Genomic DNA, 25,118 nt, shown 5'->3' on the forward strand with positions numbered 1-25,118 from the left:
GTGCGAAAAGCTCTTCTCTACCATGAACTTCAATAAGTCCAAGTACAGGTCCAGACTTAGTGATGATCATCTTCAAGCCATATTGAGGGTCTCAACTGCTTCCTCCCTCAAGCCAAATGTGGCTCAGCTTTGTGAGAGGAAGCGCTGCCAGGTCTCTGGCAGCAAGGAGTAAGCAAGAGAAGCCATGTTCAGAAGAACCGTTCATGTTCTTCAATGTTCATCCATGTTCAGGACAGTTCATGTTCAGAAGAACCGTTCACGTTCTAAAGAACCCATTTGAGTTAAAGAACTGTTAATAATGTTGTTGAGAAGATTGGAGTTTTTTTGTGGAATACGGCCCAGCCTCACCCAGACTCTGCCTCCAGCGGCCCCCAGGTAAATTGAGTTTGAGACCCCTGCTCTTGTGTGTCACACACGGAGCAGGGCTGTACCTGACGGTCAGCTACAGCCCTGATGGCAGGCAGGCCGCACACACCGCTGTGTAGTTTTGAGTCATGTCACACTGACTCACACAGATGTCGATTTATTCAGATCTTGTTCAGCAAATCAGCCGAGAGGCAAAAAAACTGTTCTTAGTTTTTTCCAAACAAACCGTGTAAGCTGAGTAATGCTGTTGCATGTAGATAATGTTTAGCTAAATGATGACTCATAAATAGATGTCAATATATGAAGTTAAGCTAGTTAACTTATTGTTAACTGTTACCTATGTTAAAGCGCTTGCTAAGTAACTTTTTGGATAAACTCTTAAGAGTTGTTTTACTGCAAAATACTTTTTACTTTTACTTGAACAATATTATTCTAAAGTACTCTTACTTAATATATGTAAGAATATAAATGTATTTATGTTCCTTTGACCTTTGAATTTATTTTTTGCAAAGATTTAATTTATTTTGTGGTAGTTAAAGTTTAAAATACATGAATTTGCTGATAATTATTTTTGGTTGAATGATTACATGAATGTTCTTATTTGATGAATAAATCAGACATTACTCGCCACTCAAAAGTTACTCAGTACTTGAGTAGTTTCTATTCACCAAATACTTTTTTACTCTTACTCAAGTAATTATTTGGATGACTACTTTTTACTTCTATGTAAGTAATATCGTCTAAAGTAACGATACTCTTACTTGACTACAATTTTTGGCTTCTCTACCACCTAGGAATAAACCCACTCCTTAATTTCTGCACAGATGTTGTGCTCTCTATTGTTTTGCACATATTTTTTTTTAAATGTTTACACAATAGAAAGAGCCGGGTGAGAGAGGAGACAGTGGACCAGAGGCCAGCAGCAGCAGGAATGAACATGGAGGGTCTTCACAGCAGGTGAGGAGAAATTATAACCAACGTCTCTGTTATAACTGGCCGAGAGAAAATATCGATGGCATAAAAGGGACCTTGAGGTTAAATTCTACAACAATTTCACTACTTCTACTGTATTCCTAATTCTATTTCAAAATGTTGCTTTTCACATATTATTTAATCTTTATTGCCACAATAGAAAGAGCCGTGTGAGGGAGGAGACAGTGGACCAGAGCCCAGCAAGGATGATCATGCAGGGTCACAGGTGAGAAGAGAATATAACTAGCTGAGAGAAAATATCGATAGCATGAAAGTGACTTTGCGATTAATTTCCACAGCTATGTCACCACTACTATTCTTAATTCTATTTATAAATTTTGCTTTGCACATTTATTATCTATTTAATTGCAGGAGAAATTATAACTGGCTAAGGAAATGTCTATAGGATAAGAGACATTAAGATTAGCATTTCCACAGCTATTTTAGAACGAGTCTTATTTATACTCTATTATGTTATTGTCTGAGTTGCAACAGGTAGCACAGGGGAGAGACCAGGCTGCAGCACTGACAGTCAGGGAGAGGCTTCAGACAGAGATACAGCAGAGGATGGATCTTCTGTGGCCACTTTAGAACCACATCAGCCAGATCCTAAGACCGCTGTGTCTCAGAAGTTGCAGATAAAACTCTTCAACCATGTCCACACGTACCGAAACGATCTTTTTTTCCTCCGTCTTCCTCTGCATCGTTTCAAGAATATTTGCGTCCAAATGGATCCACTGAAAACGCTGTAGTTCATATTCCAGGCTTCTAGGTGTCGCTTGACACTCACCAAATACGGAGAAGAAGAGACGGAGCATGTGCAGGAAGCTTGCGTGCTGTTTAGAAACAGACAGTAGAAGAAGAAACTGAACACAACAAGAAGAAGATGAAAATGGCGAGTGCAAGGAAACCAGAATCGTTTGTGTGGGCCGGTAATGAGGTCGAACTGCTGCTGCGACTCACACTCAACTACAAGGTGAGTAAGTTGCAAGAAACACAAACACAAGCATGTAGTCCGCCATTGTTGTTGTTGTGAGACGTCGCGGGGTTCAGAGGTCGAGGGGCGGGGCGATGGCGTCATCGATACGCAAAGTATGCAGATTCACCGTCCACATGAGAACACAAGGACTGCGTTTTTGGATTTTTCTACCCTGAGACCAGCTTTCTAAAAAGTGCGTTAACAGGATCCGCGTGGATGATCGACCAAAACGATGCACAACATGTGCTAGGGGGGTTCTGGGGGGGGGCCAGCAGGGGCCAGTGCCCCCGTAACTCTGAGTCTGGACCCCCCTGTGGCCCCCCCGACAGGGAGTCTGCATCAATAATACAATGAGAGATTTCTTGCAATGATTTTGTTTTGAAGGGAAAGGCAGAAATAAAGTGTCTCAGCAGTTTACTACCCAATCAAAATTGCTGAAATTGTAAACACTGCTTTGTCTGAATGAGGGATTTATCCTTTTTTCCGGGTTCTATGTGCCCCCTAACAAAAAAGCCGGCCCCGACCTGGCCCCCCTATTGAAACTGGTCTAGAACCACCACTGACATGTGCGTTTACACTAAAGAGCGTTTCTGTATGGACGGGGCCTAAGATTTCAGAGACAACGGTATCAGGACTTCCCTTGGCTTCGTTTCATCCCAGGTGTTGAAGGAGCATTGTGCTTTTACCGTCGCAAAGCATTTGAAAAGAAAACATCACAGCTTGCAAAAAACACAGAGGATACATTCATGTCCACTGGTTTTAAAAACTGGAGGAAGGGCCGTGAAAGGTTTTCATTACATGCTCGATCAGAATGTCACAAAATAGCCTTAACAACAAATCTATGAGACTAGATCAGTGGATGTGCAACTGTCTAATGTACGGGCAACACAGCAAGAGGAGGCACAAACCTGTCTGTTAAAAATGGTCTGTGCTGTGCAGTTCTTGGCAAGGCAGGGTGTAGCTCTAAGAGGGCATGATGACAGTGAAGGAAATTTTGCACAGCTATTGAAATAGAATCAGAATCAGAAAAACTTTATTGTCCCCAGCAAAAAGCAGTGGAAATTAGAAAAAAAAACAACACAAGTTTAAAACACAGTTAACATAAAAACAGCAACACAATCAAATAAAATAAATACAGTATACAAAAATAAATACAATATTTTGAGGATGACCCTGATCTAAAGAAATGGCTGAGTTCCTGAATTGACTATACATGCCCCCAAGTTCAAAACGAGATCCTGAATTTATTGAGCCTCTCAATCATTCGTGAAATTGCAGAATAACATCAGGTCGCTTCCACAACTGCAGTTTTCTGTGATTATGGATGGAACACAGGACGTGTCAGGAAAGGAGCAGGAGGCAGTATGTGTGATCATGATCTGATAGTTCATGAAGAATTTGTTGGCATGTATGAAGCGTCTGTGACTTCAGGAGAAAACCTTGCAAAGGTTTTTATGGATGCACTGCTCCGTCTGAAGTTGTCAGCCACTGGGTTGAGAGGGCAAGCCTATGATGGTGCTGCAAACATGGCAGGGATATATTCAGGAGCACGGACGTTATCAAGAAGCATCAGCCTCTGGCTCCTTATGTACATTGCAGGGCCCATTGTGTGAACCTCATCACCCAACATGCCTGCACAGCCTCTTCTGTTGTTCCTGACTCTTTGCAGTGGGCTCATGAACTGGGAGTTCTGTTCGGCCAGTCAATGAAAATGAAGTCCATTTTTCAGGATATTGCAAAAGCAGAGAGCGGGCCAGCCCGGTCTATCAGACCCTTGAGTCCCACAAGGTGGACTGTACGTACAGGTGCCATTCATTCACTACTGAACCAGTATCAGCCTGCTTGCTTGCTTTAGAGGAAATGGCATCTGGTAAGTCAGATTCAGCCAGCAGGGCAAATGGCTTGCTTGAAAGACTGCAAAAGGGTAATGTAGTTCTTGGTCTTCTGCTTGCCTTGGAGGTTACAGAGGAATTGGAGTGCCTCAATAAGTCTCTTCAGAGTCGTACACAGACAGTTGATGGCATGCTTGCTGCTGTCACTTGTTAAAGAGAGCATAGCTGAAGAAAGAACACCTGAGAGAGTTCAAAGTCTCTACAACAAAGCATCACAAATGTGTGAAAAACTCAACCGGTCTCCAGTGGAACAGCCTCGGGTCCGAAACCCTCCCAAACGCCTGGCTGGCGAGGCTGCTGCCCATGTTCCTCCCTCCTCAGTTGACTACTTCAGAACAGAATTTTTTCAAGGTTCTGGACACTGTTAGTATGCAGATGATGATGTGTTGCTGCAGTACCCAGAAGTGTACAGACATTCTCTTCAAGTGCAATTAGCAATGTTCAAGTCCAAGTGTGACTTTCAGTCAAGCAGTGAAGCTGCAAGGAATGTTGCCAGAAGTCGGGGTCTCTTTGAACAAGTAGAAGAAGTTGTGCGGTGGCTTCTTACTGTGCCTGCCTCCTCCGCTGAGGCTGACAGAAGCTTCAGTGGTCTTCAGAGGTTAAAAACCTGGATCTGAAGCACAATGTGTGTCATATCCACAAATATAAACTGGACAAACTAAATAGGAGACAAATTGCTCAGCGATCAGTGTCCTGATATGTACGGGATATGTTGCGGGAGGCTTCCTTATTCCTACATGATAGAGGATTCAGAGAAACTGGCCTATCACAGATAGATATGTATATTTAATTCATTTTTTTCATTTATACAGGTCTAGCCCCCACACAAACATTAACATCACAGTTATTTAACTGTAGAGGATCATCAACAAAGAGACTTTTTGTGAACTGTTATTTTATTTTGATTATATTATTGTTTCTGCTGAGGTCTAAAAGAAATCTAGAACTGATAATATGAGGAAAGGTGCAATTGAATGCGAGAGGATGATAAATCACTCAGTAGACCTCTGAACAATTTGTCCCTCTCACTTCTGAAATGATGGCTGCGCCCCTGCAAGTATCACAATCCAAAGTAATGTAACTTCAATTTACCTTTGGATTACTTCAGTTGTTACAGACTGAGCCTGATGCAAAGATGCAACAATCTATTACATTTTGATGAAGACGTATTGTATATGTGTATTGTAACACGTGTATTTCTTGTATATAAAAGTCTCTATTGTGTTAGCATGGGTGTAAACTGTGTATGTGTAGGACAGTAGATGTAAATACTCACATTCTTTTTTTTCCTACTCACTAAACAAACTGCTGTGTTGTGGATTCATGATTAATGACAAACATTAAACTGTAATGTTTTATTGACTCTGCTGTGATTCAGCCGGCTTTCATTTCACCTTTAGATCAGTGTTGAAATACTCTGTTACATGTAAATTGTATGACAAAGAAAATGGCAAAAATTCCAAGGTTAATCTAAAACTATATGCAGCAGCATCACCGCTAACTGCTGATCTCTATACTCTTAGCTGTAGCTATCCTTGGCTGTAGCGACCGAGGAGGTCACGTTAAATCAGGACACAGCTTTGGGAGGCGTAGCATCGTTCACTCCTATGAAAGTGCTGCTCAGTGGTGCTCTGAAGCCAAAGAACTCGACTTCCTGAGAATGAAAACACCCGGAGCTTCCATATTGTGTGGCCCATAGAGAGCCAAAGTCACATGACCTTATTTCAGAACAACTTTGTATGGTACGTATCATGTAGTTTATTGTTTTACTATTTCATCTACCTTAACATGGAACTTTGGTTCAGTTCTGTGAGCTGCTGATATACAGGAGCAGCTCTACAATGTTTAAGTGAGAAGATGACATCACTAACAACTTTATAATGATGCATTTTCACAGTCTGATGATTAATTAGTTTGATGATAAACTGACAAAAATGCATGCTAACTTCAGTAGACATCTCTGCAACACATCAGTGTTTGTCTTTGTAACACTCACATTTGTTCACAAAAAGCTCAAGTGTACAACTCCACCATCTTCTGAATATGACTGGAAGCATTCATGTTTTCTTCCAGGGGAGTTTTAACAGTAACTGATATAACCATCAGCTACGATGTAACTCGAGGAGGCTCGTATCTCAGAATGAGTTCATTAAATGTTACTGTTGATCTGATAAAACACAACAGTCCACCTGTGACACTGACGGCAGATTAGAACAGAATATATCAGACTCGCTGCATCAGGAAGAAAATCTGCTTTAATTCAAAATGAAAATATCCAGTCACACACTTGAGTTTAAACAATATGTTTAAAATGCCTTATTATTATTAGCAGAACATTTTGATGTCATTATTTAAAAGTTAACAGAAGCAGAGGATATTATATTATGTAACACTGATGCAGAGACTGCATCAAGTGCGATTCTTGTTTTTTTAAATAATTATTTTTTCCCTTCTTTTTAACTTTTATAAAATCTCTTCGACCTCGATGACAAACAGCTTCATTAATGCACATTCAATTAATGCATTACAACGAGCAAATGTAACAAGGTACCACAGATAATTGCTGATAATTGCTAAAGGACAGAGAAATGATGAGACGGGCAACGTATTTTTTTCAACATATGTCTAAAAATAACTGAAATTAAAACACATAACAGCTAACAGCAATGTTTCACATTTAGTATCCTGCTAACAAAATATAATGGCAAACACCATGAGAAAGTGACAGAGCCAGCGAGTGTTTTAAATCAACTTATTAACTGTTTTTGGATATTTGCAAAACAGTTCAGAGCATAAAAAGGTTATAACACCATACAATAGGACATTGAAATAGAAGTGACTATATCCATATAAACATACGACTCATTGAGCTCAAACAAGGAAGATAAACAGTCAGCATAGTAACCCTGAACGCCAAACAAGGCGTGTTTATATGCATTTAAGCATCTGGAGAGGATCGGTGGTTCAAGACTTTATACAAATGTACAAAAATACCTTTTTATAAGCTGCTGCAGCAAGCAGAAACAAAAAAAAAAAAAAAAAAAAAGAACATACAACATCAACACTTAACCCTGAGGTCCGGGATATAATTGGCCGTTTTTGACTACTTTTGATGTTACCTTTATATTTCAACTTAAAAACTCTTTACCTTGCCTTGTTTGGTGTCATTTTCTTTAGCACAACCTCACATGTGTGACTTTACAGTTATTTTTTCATTTTTGTTTGTTTAGCAAGCTATTTTTAACTTAAAATGCAAATATAAATTGTACATTTCAAAAAAGTATGTACTAATTTAGCCTTTATATCATTGAATTAAAAAAAAAAATCTTGTATTGTAACTAGGGCCGGGACTCGATTAAAAAAATGTATCAAATTAATCAGAGGCTTTGTAATTAATTAATCGAAATTAATCGCATTTTAATCGCATATAAATATTTGACCTGAGAACAGTGAGAAGCATTTTTTTTCACATGGATTTTAGTATACCACTGAATAATGTCTGAATACAGAACAACAAAACATTGTTTGGGTTTTTTTTTTTCAAGACCAACAGACCAGTGCAATTTTTGCCATAAAGTGTAGTAATAGCTTATTTAGGAATACATTTCAGAGATTCAGGTAGTCTATAGGTAGGTAGACCTTCTGTAAACTATAACACTTTGTTTTTTAAGTAAAACAATACTTTCAAGTACATTCAGAACATTGGAAACCCTGACTATTAGAAAACATCTATCTTCAGAGGCCATAACAGACTTTACCAACAGTTGATCTAAACAAATCAATTTCAGTCCAACTCTCTGTAAATAACCTTGGCCAAAACAATAAACAGTTCAACATAAAGTGCCAGTTGCAACAACAACATAATAAATAGTTGCTTAGCATTTAGGTGATACCTGAGGCTTGATATGCTGCGGTGATACGCAAACTCCTTCTTGATAATTTGCACACAACCGTGCTCTTATCTACGCTGCCATCTGTCCGCTTTTTAAAACAAAATTTCCCATCCACGGGGCCAACCAGAGCGGTCTCATCTGCTTCTTCGTTCATTGTTGTTGTCTGAAGTCATGAACGCACTGTTGGGCAAGCTACTCGAAAAAAGTAGTGAGCTAAGCTACAAGTTACTCTACATTAAATGAAGCTTCACTACACCAAAGCTACTCCCCAGAGAAATGTAGCAAGCTAAGCTACAGCAAAATGGCAAAAGTAGCTTAACTACATCAAAGCTATTTTTTTTTATATTGGAACAACTTCATTCCAAGTCAAAGCTATCTCAGTGATCAATAAAATTATCAATCAGACAGATAAGCAGGCAAAAATGTTACTGTTCAATTGTTTATTAAACAATAATTTGTGCTTTCACTATTTTATTATTCAACTATCAACGCACACTTAATTCTAACATCCATGGACAGTCATTCACCTTGCTACCACAGCAATATCCACCTGACTTACACTAATGGACAGTGTCCTACACTGTAGCATATTAACATAATTAAACAGCAAATAGTATATTATAGTTGTAGTTTTCGTTAAGGTTCTCTAGTCTTCTAGTTTCAGCTTTATAATTTATATTTGATATTTGAGTTAGTCTATTTAGTTATTGTATATAATTCAGCCTTTAATTGTATTTGTTTCTTTTACCTACCTCATTGTTTTTGGATTTTGATTTATGTCAAGTGGCTGTAACACTTTAATTTCCCTTTGAGATTAATAAAGTACTCTATCCATCAACCAGTGTCTCATATAACTGGCAGTTTCAAAAGTGGTATTTTTATTAAGCCCACTCTGTAGTAGTAGCTATATCTACATACATTTTATGTATGATTCAGCTAATCATTTTGACTAATCACCATACTTTGGTTTTGTAGAAATTGCATTTTTGCTGTATCCTGTGCTGGTTAAAAGTTACAAAAGTAACAATTCAGAGTAATGTTTCTCTGTTACTGTATTTGTTTATTATTCAAGTTTGTCTTTTGCGTCCCTCGGGATCAACTCGTCTCCGTCCTCCTCACCCTCTGCCATCTTTCCATCAAGTAACATAACTCACTGAAGCTAACCTGTCTGTATTCCCCTGCAGCAGAGACGTTGTATGCAAGGATTAATTTTTTTAACGCGTTATTTTTTGTGAAATTAATTAATCGTAATTAACGCGTTAAAGTCCCGGCCCGAAGTGTAACATTTTTCAAGCCAGCCACAGAGCAACACCAGCCTGTGTTCATACAGCAGTTTTCTCGGGCGGAAAAGATGCTGCGATAAAACACTTGCAAAGAGAGAAAAGACACCCCTCCCACACACACACACACACACACACACACACACACACACACACACACACACACACACACACACACACACACACACACACACACACACACACACACACACACACACACACACACACACACACCTTTACAACAAACAGCTGTCAAACGTCCACTATCTCTGCCGGAGCATTAGATGAACCGTTTTGATGCTGATGGTCACCTACAGAATACAAAAGAAATGTCTACATTAAATAAAGTAATAACATACACTAAGTATAGATTACATCTGACACCTGTGGTTCTGTAGCAGGATGTTTCCAGAACTGTCCTGCCACTCAGAACATTTTGGATAATCACCTGTAACTCCAAACTGCTGCAGTAGTGTGTCCCTTGTTTGATCATTAGAGGTGGTAGTTGGATCTGGAGCTGCACCTGTGAGTCATAGACACAAAAGCTTGTTAAGGTCTAGCGACAGATCATGATTTCATTTATGCTATTATCATCTAAAAGATGTGTGTTATTACCAGGCAGCAGTTAAATGTGTGGGTCATATTCTTTTCCACATGAGGGCAGTATAAGTTTGACTACAGCTGTTAAATGAAGGAGAAACATGCAGAGAAAACTCCACAGCTGCCACAATGTTGTGAGGAACAACTTTTATATTACATCTCTCTATAAAAGCAAGGTATCTCTGTCTGTCTGTGTATGTTTGCCTCAAATATCTCTGCGGATCAGGATCAGACTGACCTGAGAGTTTTAACACGGCTGCTGTGTGGTTCAAGGGTGTGCAACGTCGGATTTGTTTGGACCGTTAATAAATTATTTCAATGCTTTCATTCTGATATGTTACATCATAGTTGATGTTATAATGGTTACAGTCAGTCGCAGCAGTTACAGTGTTTTTGTGTTTTCTTATGTTTCATGTTCAAGGTGCTGTTATTACACCATCAGCAGTAGTTACCATGTGGCTCCAGCAGGGGGAGCACACAACTGTTGAGGGAGAGCTCAGTTCCACATGTTCTTCTAACTAAAACTTTTTCCCCTGGTTTGTTCTCAGATGGAGCAAAGAAATAAGGAACTTATGAATATTATCCTGGCAAACCTCCTGTGTTGATATATGTTGATCCAATACATAACATGAACTTACCTCGATTAAAGCAGACTGTGATGCGCTTTGTAGCTCTAAGCCAAAACAGTACTGCAGCAAGAACTGCAGCAAGAACTGCAGCTCCTATAACAAACGCAAGAAACAGCCATCCAAAGTCCACTTTGGTGGAGCAGTCCTCGATGAGTTTCTCTGAAACACAAACAGTTCACAAACACAAACTCTCACAAAGAGTTAATGTAAACTCAAAGTGTTACTGTAGATCATGGACATCACACTGAACATAGGTGACACAGAACAACATTTAAAGTAGGGCTGGGCAATATGGCCTCAAATCAATATCACGATATATTGAGCAACTCACCTCGATAACGATAAATGAACGATAAGTAACACCCCCCCCCCCCCCCCACACACCTAAAAAAAAGGGAAAAAAATCCTGTGTATTTACAGAAATGCCACTTTAAAGGACTGTAAAACTACATTGTAGTTAAGATTTATATTATTTATTTAGTAGTTAAGAACAACTGATAGGCACACGATTGAAGAGCTGAAAAGCACAGATTACTTGAAATGACAACTGAACAAGTTTAAAAGTATCAAATATACAGTCCCTTATAAACAAATCTAAGCTTGTCGCTTCTCGCTTTTTTTATTTCTTCGAATTGAATCACGTGGTTGTACTGCAGGTGGTGGAAGAGGTTGGATGTAAATTAACATTTTGAGGACTTCAGAATCAGAATCTAAGACATGAGACAAAATAGTAGAGAAGTTGACATTGCTGCTTAATAATATGTTAACCTCTTGAGCATTAGAGAACTTTTTTTTACCACTATTTTCTTTATCATTATATATTTTTGATAGACACAGAATCAGTTTCAGAAGTCAGTGGGTCACATGACATGGAAGCTATTGAGAAAAAAAATCAAGATTTCTGCTTATTAATATTAATATAAAATAGAGGAAGCACTAAAGTACAATAAACATAGCTGTGTCTCATTCGTCCAGTTTACTAATACAATCTGCTGCTGGAGTCACTGGGCCCCATGACATGGAAGATATTTAAAGAACTGCAATTATTTTGTATTAATATATCCATGCTAAGTCATTTGATGACAGTCCCTAAATCAGTTTCCAGCGATTCAGTGCCATGTTCTGGGAGGTGAGCTGACCGTCCTCCTGCTGCTCACACTGGGTGAACCTCAGTAAAGTCGCGGCTGGACCCAAGTAGAGCTTAGAATGAAGCCCGACCCGAGTCCGGCCCGACACACTGAATGTAATTATGAGCCCGAGACCGATTTAAACCTGACAACAGTTTAATACGTGGGCTGTTATAACAGACGTTCTCGACTATAATTGCGAGTTGTTTGAACTACAGAAATCTTAATGAATAATGCAACAAGTGCCGCACTTAATGAACTCGACAAAGCCGACAAATGTTATTATCATGGCCCACGACTTGTTTAAAATGGGTCCACAGTCACACCTCCGACTTTCCTCCAAACTTGCTCAAAGTTAATTCTACTGTTTTTATTATTTTCTTTACATCTTCATGCTCCATGTTGCACTTAAGCTACACAATCAGTGATGCCGGTAACGCGTTACTAGTTTTGTCATTTTCCTTAGTAAAAAATATATATTTTTGCTTTCTTCTTGCGTCTCGGGGAGTGACGTCACGTACGCGAGAAGTCACGTTTTCCAGCATGAGGACACTCACGTGTCAGACCACGCAGAGACACAAATGCAAACAACAATGGAGGGAGGAGAGAGATGCGCGTTTTCTAGCTGGAAATACAGTCATTATTTTGAGTGAATAAAAAACAAAACACAAATGTTTGATCAATGGACCGGCCGGCCGAAGACAGTGGCCTGTTGCAGCCTTTGAATGCAGCATCATTACACAAACTGTCCGTGACTCACAGCGAGAGTGGGTTCACTTGATTACTAACCTGGCATAGCTGGGGTCGCATCGGAGGGCGGAGTTTGCCATCAAATTAATGTAAAATAAGCACATCGGTATATGCCGGGGTAGATTAATCAAGTGGACCGAACATGTCCCCTGTCCCTAGTGGATGTTATGCCTATGACACCGAATATACCGACATGGCCAAAATGACGTCGGTTATCGTAGTAAATTTCGGTATCGGTAAATTTTCGGTTTATCGCCCAGGCCTAATTTAAAGGTGTCTAAAACACTTTAAACTTATAACACATGAACAATTAAAATAATGTGATGAGTAAAACATCAAGACTGAAATCTCACCACTGATAAACACATTGGTCTCAGTCTGATGGCTCAGTTCCTCCTGAGTGGCTTCACAGCGGTAGTGGTCAGTCTTGGTCACATTGGTCTTGAGGGTAAAGTAGTAACCTCCATGCTGCAGCAGCGTCCCATCCTTTGTGGCATTAAAAGTACTGTAGGGCTCTGGAGATGCAGCTGTGAACATCATATAAACAGCAGCTCATTAAGGTCAACTAGAAATGAAATAAAATCATTAGCTGCAGCCCTCAAGTTAAGTAGAGAAACGAATTACATCTTTTTCTTATAAAATGTTAAATTCAAATAAGAATCACAGAAAAGTTTCTTGTCACTACCAGTAAAAGAAAAACAAGTGGGGAAATCTGATGTGATGATGATGTCGCTGATTTCTACATCTGCAATGTGTGCTACAACTTTGTGGCCCAGAGTGTGTTATATTCAAAACTTTAGACACAATACCTTCATTTAAACACACTGTCCTGGATCAGACTGAGCAAACACAACAGTATCTAACGCTCAGGATTCAAAACAGCTTTAAGTGATCATTCAAAATGCTGCTGGTGAGAGTTTCAGTGCAAAAGGCTGTAAAGAAGCAGCAGCGTATAAGAGAACTGACAGGAACATCTAAAAAAATAGATTATCATGGAAAAGTTGTTATTTTCTGAAAAAGTAATTTCAAAAGTGTTTTGTGTGTATTATTCAGTCTCTCATCTTCCTCTTGACAAACCCCACAGATCCTCTAAGGGGTTCAGGTCAGGTGAGTTGGCTGGCCAATCAAGCACAGTAATACAATGGTCAGCAAACTCACCTGACCTGAACCCCTTAGAGCAGTGGTCCCCAACCTTTTTTGCACCACGGACCGGTTTCATGTACGACAAATTTTGCCGGACCAGGGGAGGGGGTGCGCATGTGATTTCGCGGTAATAAAATTATAGCAGTTGTCCACTCACTGTCCCCGCAGCTGCAGTTCAGCCACTTTAACAGCCAACTTCAATACAGTTGTCCATCTCATCTTTGGGCCATTTCCTTTTTTCTTTGCAAATGAGCTCTCCGAAGACGTTTGTTTTCCACTAATCTCAGCTAGCTAGATTTTTTAGGGAATACCGGTCCGTGACTGAAACAGGTACGTGTCAAGCGCGCCAAGAGGAAGAGACGGATGTTGTTAAAAGAGAATCCGTTTTTCAAAATAAAACAACTTTCCGAGTATGATCGTCAATATAACGGAAATAAAATCATGTATTTATTCTTTCTCTGCGGCCCGCTACCAAACTACCCACAGACCGGTACCGGTCCGCGGCCCGGTGGTTGGGGACCACTATCTTAGAGAATCTGTGTGGTTTGTCAAGAGGAGGATGAGAGACACCAGAGCCAACAATACAGGTGAGCCTAAGGATGCGATCAAAGCAAACTGGGCTTCCATGACACCTCACTCGTGCCACAGGCTGGTCACCTCCATGCCACACAGTGATGCAGTCATTTGTGCAAAAAGAGCCACGACCAAGTACTGAAGGAGGAAACATTAGTATGCAGAGTAGAAGGAAAATAATTTAATGGAGCACAGGAAAGTGGATGCTAAATTCTTTACTTGCACTAATATATAAATATGTTGAAGTGAAGTCCACTGCAGTATGGGTGGCTTGTGCATGATATTTACAGCACACTGGTCATAGCTACACATATGAACAATTAAAGATACAAACTAATAACCCATGAAGTACCGTACTGACCCGAATATAGGACGACCCTGATTATAAGACGACCCCTCTTTTCAAGACTAATCTTCAGAAAAAGTCTCTGATAACCAAAATTTGTTTCTCAGTAACAAACTCACATATCCTCCTGTCAATCTCTTAAGCAGCCGCTTAGAGGACCACGATAAGCTTTTCTCTTACTGTTAGCGTTTTCAGACGATCTTTTTGGACCCGCCATCTGCGGACGTTACACTCCGTAACTCCATATTTCTTGGCTGGCTGACAGTTGTTTGGCGCCTCTGCTGCATTGATCTCCATTATCTTAAAATTAGCATCATCGTTCTGCCTCAGATGTCTGTTAACTTGCCCCACTTTTGATCCGTAAAATCACCGCGTCTCTCCATTTTTCATCTCCTGTCACTTCTTCTCCGCTGTGATAGACAGATAACCGCAGCCACAGTGTCAGTGACGTCTCTAAAATAAGCTGGCGCCCTCTGCCGTTGCGGTCGTGTAGCGACCCAGACAACTACCAGCATGTGTCAATGGTTAGACCCCGATTATAGGACGACCCCACTTTTTCACATAATTTTCAACCAAAAAAACCTTGTCCTATATTGGGGTCAATACGGTATCACAATTATTTTATGATTAAACCACAAAGACAGAAATCTCACCATTTATAACCACGAAGTTTTCAGCACTAGTCTGATGGCTAATTTCCTTCTGAGTGACCACACAGCGGTAGTGGTCAGTCTTGGTCACATTGGTGCTGAGGGTAACGTTGTAACGACCTCCGCTCTCTGAGACCTGAGGCTCCTCAGCAGGAAGGATGTTTCCAGAGCTGTCCTGCCACTCCACTTTAGGTTCTTGAAACGCTCCTCGAACTTCACACTGCAGCAGCGACCAGTCCTTTGCTTGACCAAGTATTATGGTGATGAAGGGCTTTGATGCACCTGTGAACATAACCAAAATACAAAAATGTAAATGTAATAATGGCATGTTTTAGTGTTTCTACCTTCACTGGCTTTGGTTGTATTGTAAATTAGCTCACCCCTGCAAACCTGTCCAACCTCATATTCCACCTTGTGCATCACACTCTCAGAATTCAGTGAAATAAAGAAGTCAACTGGCTGAAGTTTTTATTCCTATCGATCTCCTTTCCTCTGAAACACCTTCTCTGTTGACATCAGATAATCTGACTCTGTTGAGGCCTTTAAATTTAAACTTGGCGCCCCCTTGTCGTCTCCCTCATGGATCATTGTTGATTTATTGAGAGATGGACACAATACATCCAAAAGTATCTTGTTCTTAATAACAAAAAATGCTAAGCAAATCAAAATAAGAACCCTGGCATATGAATATGTATTTAAAATATTAGCAATTTGTAATTCAAAGATAAAAAAAAGACATTTTATACAAACTGATATTATAATATTTTAGACATTTATTACCCCAAATGTGGTTTTAATTTTGGTGAGCCAGTTCTTAAATAATGATAAACAGAAGCTCCGCAATTATAATGAGTTATTCTCATGTTTTAACTCCTGATGTAGCCAATCTGATTTTACATCAAACAAATATCATTTCAATAGTTTAAACAGTTTTCTAATAGAAGAAAGTCCAACATATTTCATATATTATTAATGATTAACCGATAATTGATTGTTGAAAATAGTAACAACAGTAATAGTATAGTAAATAGTAAAAACATTAGTTACGTTTTTATTAAGGCTCAGTTCAAATATGAATCACAGCTTAACTTTGATAACATTTTCATAGAATCATAAAATCGTTACAGAAAAAAAGCATCTTTCAGCATTAATTGTAATTTTAAATACGGTTAATGACTTTTTGTCATAAAAGGCTGATGGTCTTTTGGATCGTGACTGAAAAACCTTCTCTGTTGACATCAGACAATCTGACTCTGTTGAGGCCTTTAAATATAAACTTTGCGCCCCTTTGTCATCTCCCTTATGGATCAATGTTGACTTATTGAGAGATGGACACAATACATCCATAAGGATCTTATTCTTAATTACAAAAAATGCTAAGCAAATCAAAATAAGAACCCTGGCATATGAATATGTATTTAAAAATGAAGCAATTTGTAATTCAAAGATTAAAAAAAGACATTTTATACAAACAGATATTATTATATTTTAGACTTTTATTACCCCAAATGTGGTTTTGATTTTGGTGAGCCAGTTCTTAAATAAGCTCAATTCAATTATGATTTACGTCTTAACTTTAATCACAATTTCACAGAATCATAAAATCGCAACAGAGGAAAAGCATCTTTCAGCGTTAATTTTTTATTTTAAATACGGTTAATGACTTTTTGTCATAAAAGGCTGATGGTCTTTTGGATCGTGACTCAGAGTCATTTGTTAAAAGACAGATCAGATGAATTAATGCCACCGAACAAAGCTGTGGCCTCTGATGTTTACTGGCTTAAGAAAAATAACACGCTCAACTGACGTATAAAGCTTCAGTAAGGGATGTCGAATCCCTCTTGTAGTGAATAAACAAAAGAAAACAGTCTACTGTGTGCAAACATTATCTTAAGCTCATTACATTACATTAGCTTCAGAGGATCAATCAAAATTTTGCTGCAGACAGTTTCAGTGCAGCTGCCTCTAAGGAAAAAGCAAATTTCAGGGTATTTACAGTCAGATGTTAACAGGACATTCATTTGTAGATGTACCAGTAAAGAACTCTGTCGAAGCCGGACTGAAAAATATCAAGTAGACCAGAGTGAACGTTGTGTTGGTGTCTGAACAGCTGATAAACACTGCAGATGTAGAGATCAGTAACATCCTTCTGTCTTTAAAGATACCAGGGTAAAAATGCTTTAATGTGACGTCAAATACAATAACTGAAGACTTTTATGGTTTTAAGAAGCAAATCTAAGCTGAATCCATGAAGTGATCAGCTGACATGATGTTGGTTGGTTCCTCTGCTCATGTCAACCTGCTGAACTGTGAGAACAACACGTCTACATGGAGTTACTGTATCAGAACCTTTAAATGATACTGAGGTAGGGCTTGACAATTAATCGAATTTTGATCGCGATTTCGATTTTGGCTTCTCACGATCATGAAAACACTAAGGGCAACACGACAAATGTATTTAACCATTTAAAGTTCAGCCATAAAGTGGTCTATTGAAGGAGCAAAAGACCCCAAAATGTGCAAGAGCGTCAACTTCAGCCACCGCAACACAGTCCTCAATTGACTCTTTACAATGCCGCTCCATATCCCACCGGTTCCCGGCAACAGCGAGAGAAAACGGAGGCTGTGACATTCATGCTAGCTAAGGACATGTGCTCTATCAGTACAGTTAGCAACCCAGTCTTCAAGACACTGGTCAAGACTTTGGAAAGGTAGCAAGTTTTGCAGAAGTGCTTTGCATGTAGATTGTGGTTATTTATTATCATTAATTGTTTTTACATTGGTATATGCCATTATCACTGAAGCCAGAAGAAGCCTGAAGTAAAAAAAGACTGGTGTTCCTGCCAAAAACCTCAGTTTGTAGGAAGCAAACTGCAGGGAGAACGGTCTGAGTGCATGTAGACTGGGTATTTATTTTTATATATGTGGTACACCCCAAAAATATAGTGACCACTCGTGGTGTTTCTCTAAGTTGAAAGATGATGGTAAGATGAAAAGTAATATCCTTTAATTTCTTGGGTGTAATATTCTGCCAAATAATATGGTGAACCCTCTAATTATTTCATTTTTCATGTGTGACAAATATGTGTGGGAAATGTTAACAGCAAACAGGTGGAACATGTGAGACAGGAACTATTGTGCCCCAGGTTATTTCGGGGGGACCTCCCGCACGTACCTCAGATGCAACCTGGATGACGAACGATTAACATGTGTCTTCATTGCTGCTGATCTTTATCTGTATTTTACAGGTTAGTAATTGATAAAATAACATAAATGTCAACTTCTATAAGCTTAACGTTATGTAAGCAAGTGTTGTGCCGATATTTTGAGATCGTTTCGGATACTTCTGTCTAACTTCACAAACTGGAGTTTCTGCCTTTGTTTCGCAGCAAGCAGACACCGCTGCTGCACACGGTGTCGTGGGTTTTTATCACCTGTGCAAGGTCTTGCAGGCAGGTTGTTAGTTTTGATGTTTACAATGCAAATACTTTATTTGGGCTCCTGCACACGTAATAATTTCAACGAACAGTTAAGAGTAATAGAAATTTATTAATTTGTGGAAAAGGTTAAAATGATGATTTACAGTATGCAGTTATAAATGTGAAACCCTATGTGATGTTTAGTTGTTTTGCAGTTGAAATTATTTATATTTTCTCATGAGTGATGGTTATGTGTAAAGTAAGTGCCTAGGTCCAGAGTTACACTCGAATAAGTGTTTGCTTTAAAGACAGTTAAGGATAACTGTAATTTGCACTATATTAATATAGTAGCCTTGATTCACATTAAAATGTGTGGGACAATATTTGCATGCTACCTGACATGCTTGAAATTGTAAAATGCTCACTAAAATGTGGGAAAGGTTTACATATTGTGAAGTATTTTGGATTTGACTTGAATGATAATGTTTTATGGACTTTAAATGCACTTGAGATACACACTTGAGAACATGGAATGAAACAGAAGCTAGCACTAAGGAAAATATGTTTGACTATGTTACTGATAAATAAAGCCCCAGATGCAACCTGGATGACGAACAATTAACATGTGTCTTCATTACTGCTGATCTTTATCTGTATTTTACAGACATCTCTTTTGTTACTTCGGTATCAATCCTGGGACCCGTAACATATATGATCTAATATATATATTTTTTTAAAGTTATATTTAAAGTTGAGTTTTGGTTGCTCAATAAATAGCTACTTTTTGGAAATCAATGAATAATCGTGTTTATTAATCGTGATTTCAGTATCAATCAAAATGATCGTAATTGTTATTTTTTCCATAATCGTCCAGCCCTATACTGAGGCACAGAGAGCTGTAGCACACCTTACAGGTAAAGAGATCAGTGACATCACCACTCACCTGGGATTTCTCCTGATCGGTCTTTCAAGATCCGTTCTGAAAGATAAATAAGAAGATTAGTTTTTGTGACATGAACAGGCGATATTATGAACTTGCCTTAAGTCATTACTGGATTGCAGAGGCGCTAATTCACACAACAAAGGCCACATATCTAATGAGGAGCTGCATACGTAAACTATCATCTACTAATTAAATGGATGACAAGATGCGTCAGAATCTGTCAGATTGAACTAAGCAGGAAGAAGTAATCAGGCAGCACTCCACTCAGCAGCTTCACATTTCATTTTTTAACCATGTTGCAGATTTAGAAGATTGACACCACAAGCAGCAATTAGTGCTGGTTAGCTTAGCTTAGCATGAAGACTGTAAGCAGAGGAAATGGTTAGCATGGCTCTGTTTAAAGGTAAAATCAGCCTCTAGTCACACTATGTAGCAGTATTTCTATGAGTGGGTCACTGTGCCTGAGAATACAACAAATTCACATTGTTGCACCTACAGGTGACCTACCAGAGTCCTGCTGCTGGAATATAAAACAAGATTACAGGCTGAGATTACAGGCAGACTGGTCAGAGAGCAGAAGAAGAGCTGCAGCTCCTCCACCAAGCAGAGACAGAGAAGATCTTGTAGGCAGGCAGGAAAACTTGCAGGTTGATTAAAGCTGCTCATCAGGAAAGAAAGAAGAAAAATAAATCAGACAACAATATCTTTACATATACACATTGAAACAAGTCTAGTGAGCAAACATGGCTGATCTGTTTTCTTTTCTGCTTTTTCATTCATATAACTTTTGATGCAATATTGTGTTTTAATGGTGCAAACAGAGAAACTGATCAGCGAAGTCTGGTGTAATAATGTACAGAGCATCTCAACACAGAGAAAAAAGGACCAATCACCAACCCCTAAAGATAAGGCTGGTGTCATTCTATCTTTCCCATCAAATACCATAAAACAACATCATGTTTCAGTATCAGTTGAAAAAAATCTGTAAAAAAGATTCTGGAACTTCCCTAAGAATCAAACGTTTTTAAATGTATCTTTAAGTTAGAAATATATTGTGGATGTAGAACGCAAGACAACTATAAGAGATCATCAGGTGTCAACAGGTGGAACTGGTTGTAACAGGAGACTAAAAGGACTCAGAAGAATAGACAGTCAAACCTACAACAACAGCTGGAGATCTTGTCAAACAGAAAATACTCACCAACAACAAGCTCAATGGTGAAGGTTTGACTCGGCTGAAGACGTGGAAAAATGCATCTGTAGATCCCGCTGTCAGCCATCTTCACATTCTGAATCTTTATGGAGGCGTTGCCGTTCATCAGTTGATCATCAAAATGTGAGACTCGACCTTTGAACTGCAGATCTTGACCTCTGTTGGCATCGTTTTTGCCTTCATCATACATGAACACCTCCTTCTGACCATCTTTCTTCCAGTCAAACAGTTTTCCTGTGAGGTCCTCTGTGCTGATCAAACAGGGTAAAACAGCATCACTGTCTTCATCGAAGACCACTTTGACACCTGGACATAAAAAAAAAGGATATTTAATCATGATGTTCAACAGAGAGCAGTCAGGTGAAAACATTTGCTCTGTCTCGCTGATGTCTATCTAGAAAACGACACACCAACAGCCAATCACACAGCAGAGAAACAAATGCACGTGGTGGGTGCACGTGTTTGGCCCCTCCCACTCACAACAACTCAGAATGACGTGTCGAGCCGAGGGAGCTGTCAGCGAGATAAAGACGTCACAAGCGCAGTGACGTAACGTTATTGTACCACTAATGATATGATGCCTATCGGCTCTGAGGGTCCCAGATGTGCTGGTGTGGTTTGGAGAGGGTCCTCTGCCCTGTCTGCTAACCAGGAAAAACATTCCGATCACTCTGTTTATCGATCCAAGTCATGTATATCAGGGCTCCAGACTAACTTATCATACCAGGAGCACAGTGACCTCTGACTGAAAGGTTTAGGAGCACAATAACTAAATTTAGGGGTGCACACTGTAAAATCAATATGCAAAGTAAATAGTCACATTTCCTCTCATTTGTACTGTATAACTAATAAATACTTTAATAAATAATAATAAATGCTTATCTTAGATTCTCTGTCACATTTTATTGTGAACTTTTGAAGAAGCAAAATAAGAGAAAGATATACAGGCAGAACCATTACTGTTATTACAGTACGATATTAATGAACATGGATTCAGAAATCAAAAATGCAAAGCTATATTCAGAAATGTAAACTAATTATGTGCTCAGTAACGTTAACCTTCATATCCTTTCACAATACACAGACCACAACTTAACAAACACTTTAAATGTATGTAATATTTGGTAAAGAGTGGTTCTTCCTTGGCGATGAAAAAGGCCGTGTTAAATTTAAAATACTAATTCGGCCTCCTCAGCGCACTGACTAAAAGCCTCTAGCCTTCTAAACACTGCTGACATAAACTAGCACTGTGTTTGACCAATGTGTCATGTTTTACCTGTGTAGTGTCAGCATGACCTGCAAATGTCGGGTTCCCCTCACTACTAAGATTATCTGGATAAAATATTCGCCCAGAGTTCGTTCCGCCATTGTTCGCTGGCGGTGAAACCTTCTTCTTCCGCACTTGGAACTTTAGGACTCGCCCCCTCCACACATTAGCCAATTACAGCGCCATTCCCAATCCGCTCAAACCTGTTATCCCAGATTCGCCACTTCCACATGCAGCATGGAAAAGAAAAAATCACCGGCAAATTCAATCGTCGCACATGCACGACTGAATGTTCTGTCTCACATTCTGGCCGCATTATATTCCTTTTGACGAGGTTTTAACACCAATATTCCACCCGGAGATGTCGGAGTCTGTAAACCACTAGACGAGCGCTACAGAGCACACAGTGACGATGACTGTCCAAAATAAACCTTAATGTCAATGAAAATTCCAAAAGTACATAATGTCGTTCGTATATCTTTGTCATGAAAATATGTTCTCACAAACACGAACAGTCTGAGGTGTTTGTTCACACCGAGCGGCTCGAGAGCAGCGTAGAAACCGCTGTTAGTTAGCCGTTAGCAGAGATGGACAGAGTACTCGACCCTAGTACTTGAGTAAGAGTACAAATACTACTGGTCAAAATTTACTCCGTTACAAGTAAAAGTAGCTCAGTCGACATGTTACTCGAGTAAGAGTAAAAAAGTACTTGCTTTTAAAGGTACTTAAGTATCCAAAAGTACATGCTTTTAAATTTACTTTAAGTAAAAGTAAGAGTAAGAGTAAGAGTAAATTTCTTATTTTTCACATCAATGAATTACTATAATTTTTTCTAAATGAATTTAAGTACCTTTTAACTCTTGTTTCTGAGAATTAACTCTTTGAAACCACCTGCACTGATGTGCTTGCTTTTAGAACCACAATGTTATATAAAGCCTGCAGAAACACCTATAAAAACTAATCAAATGAATGGGATCACAGGAGGACAGCAGATGTTGCAGATGCAGATGTTTATTAACAATCATTAAAACTGTAACCAAATGAACCTGCACCGTCCAACTAACTCTCTATCATTTTGCTAAGTTGGGAACTGGAACCCCCTCAAAGACCAATGTTGTCCCCAGACCACTGGTTGAGAATCACTGCTTTACAAAAAACTACATCTGATGCAGCCATTGTCGCGGTTTTGTGTTGACAAACGCAGTCGAGAGCGTGGCTACTTTGGTGGTTTCCTTATGGGGAGGGATGACGTATTTCCGCTTTTACGTAGATCCCAGTGGAGAGCGTGCACTGTGATAGGTTTCCTTCTTTGACAAACACAGCTTGTGTCCAATAGTATTTTAGAAAAAAAAAAAAAAAAAAGAGCAGACCTGAAAGTAACGAGTACTTTTCAGCCTTCCTAGAAATTAACTCGAGTAAAAGTAAAAATATTTGTCTTGGAAATGTATTCAAGTAAGAGTAATAAGTACCAAAGAAATCTAAAACTCAAGTAAAGTACAAATCCTTTGGATATGTACTTAAGTACAGTACTCAAGTAAATTTACTCCGTTACTGTCACCACTGGCTGTTAGCCGTTAGCTGTGGCAGTGATTGCTCGGCGTCCAGGTTAACTTGTGACGCTTGTTACCGAGTATTTCATTCATTCCACACTCCGCTCAAACCTGTTATCCCAGATTCGCCACTTCCACATGCAGCATGGAAAAGAAAAAATCACCGGCAAATTCAATCGTCGCACATGCACGACTGAATGTTCTGTCTCACATTTTGGCCGCATTATATTCCTTTTGACGAGGTTTTAACACCAATATTCCACCCGGAGATGTCGGAGTCTGTAAACCACTAGACGAGCGCTACAGAGCACACAGTGACGATGACTGTCCAAAATAAACCTTAATGTCAATGAAAAGTCCAAAAGTACATAATGTCGTTCGTATATCTTTGTCAAGAAAGTATGTTCTCACAAACACGAACAGTCTGAGGCGTTTGTTCACACCGAGCGGCTCGTAAGCAGCGTAGAAACCGCTGTTAGTTAGCCGTTAGCTGTGGCAGTGATTGCTCGGGGTCCAGGTTAACTTGTGACGCTTGTTATCGAGTATTTCTTTAATTCCACACTTCGCTCAAACGAGGTAAAGCGCTAATTTCTTACCGTTGTCGTTTCCGAGTGTTTTCCCAACCGACGTCAGCAGGCAGAGACCCAGGAACAGACTCTCCAGAGCTGTCGGTGGAAGTTTAAATCCCGACATGGTGTCCCGGTGACAGCTAGCTCAGAACTCAACTGTGTTTAGCTAGCGGCGGTTAGTGAAGCTGACTGCACGCGACCAACCGTTAACTGAGATATCTGAGGTTAAATGTCCTGAATAAAGTGGTGCTGGGTAACAGCAGCTCTTCAACACCTGGACAAGGTAACAATCATCCAAAAGACTTGGAGGAAACGTTAGAATCTAACAGTGATAACCACAGACCACAACCTGCGGACGGCTGCTATCAATGAAGTGAAGCGCACGGCAGGAGGACAGTGAAGAAGGTGTGGTGTTACAGAGAACCACTCCCTAAAGCTCCCTGTAAAAATGTATTCCATCACAGTTTCTAATTACCTGTTAAAAATGTAGTCAGTGATGTAATCCAAGTATCACAATGCCAAAGTAATGTAACTTCAATTTACCTTTGGATTACTTTAGTTGTTACAGACTGAGCCTACAACAAACTAACGTTACAACAAAATACAATAGCGCCGAGATCCAAAAGTGGCTGAAGATATGTCGATTACTGCTCAGCGGCATACACCGATCCCTAGACTGGTATAACACCGGCCCGGTTGTGTTAAGTGTTCAGTGTTGATCGTGCTTATTGTGTCCTCCGAAGCTGTGTGTGGGGTTTGAGTTTCAGCTAACAGTTGATGTGAAAACTGATTGTTTGTCCATGGAATTAATTATAAGTAATCTATATAAATGAGCATTATTAGAATACATCGTATACGATGCATAAGGATTGTAATTGATAACGTGATACATAACAGATATAATAATGGATAAATAAATGATGGGAATGTATTAAGGAGGGATGTGCCATCTAACTT

The 25,118-nt window shown here is 39.4% G+C and overlaps 2 protein-coding genes across 3 annotated transcripts in view; both read right to left on the minus strand.

Moving 5' to 3' along the window:
- The window catches only part of LOC115583248 (butyrophilin-like protein 10), a 40,911-nt gene extending 16,377 nt beyond the window's left edge, over window positions 1–24,534 (minus strand). The window contains exons 1-8 of one of the 2 annotated variants that reach the window (XM_030419886.1): window positions 24,189–24,534; window positions 20,764–21,081; window positions 19,563–19,598; window positions 15,204–15,482; window positions 12,842–13,015; window positions 10,621–10,770; window positions 9,831–9,905; window positions 9,582–9,693 (exon numbers count right to left, since the gene is read on the minus strand). In XM_030419886.1, coding sequence (XP_030275746.1) covers window positions 9,635–9,693; window positions 9,831–9,905; window positions 10,621–10,770; window positions 12,842–13,015; window positions 15,204–15,482; window positions 19,563–19,598; window positions 20,764–21,081; window positions 24,189–24,285 — 1,188 coding nt within the window. In that variant the 5' untranslated portion in view covers window positions 24,286–24,534 and the 3' untranslated portion in view covers window positions 9,582–9,634. Of the gene's footprint in view, window positions 1–9,581; window positions 9,694–9,830; window positions 9,906–10,620; window positions 10,771–12,841; window positions 13,016–15,203; window positions 15,483–19,562; window positions 19,599–20,763; window positions 21,082–24,188 lie in introns of those variants that run through there. The other variant, XM_030419885.1, reaches the window with a different exon arrangement.
- The window catches only part of LOC115583254 (putative selection and upkeep of intraepithelial T-cells protein 1 homolog), a 108,624-nt gene that overhangs the window by 48,307 nt on the left and 35,199 nt on the right, over window positions 1–25,118 (minus strand). The window lies entirely within an intron of this gene.

Source organism: Sparus aurata, chromosome 6, assembly GCF_900880675.1.
Source record: "Sparus aurata chromosome 6, fSpaAur1.1, whole genome shotgun sequence".
NCBI classification, from domain to species: domain Eukaryota; kingdom Metazoa; phylum Chordata; class Actinopteri; order Spariformes; family Sparidae; genus Sparus; species Sparus aurata.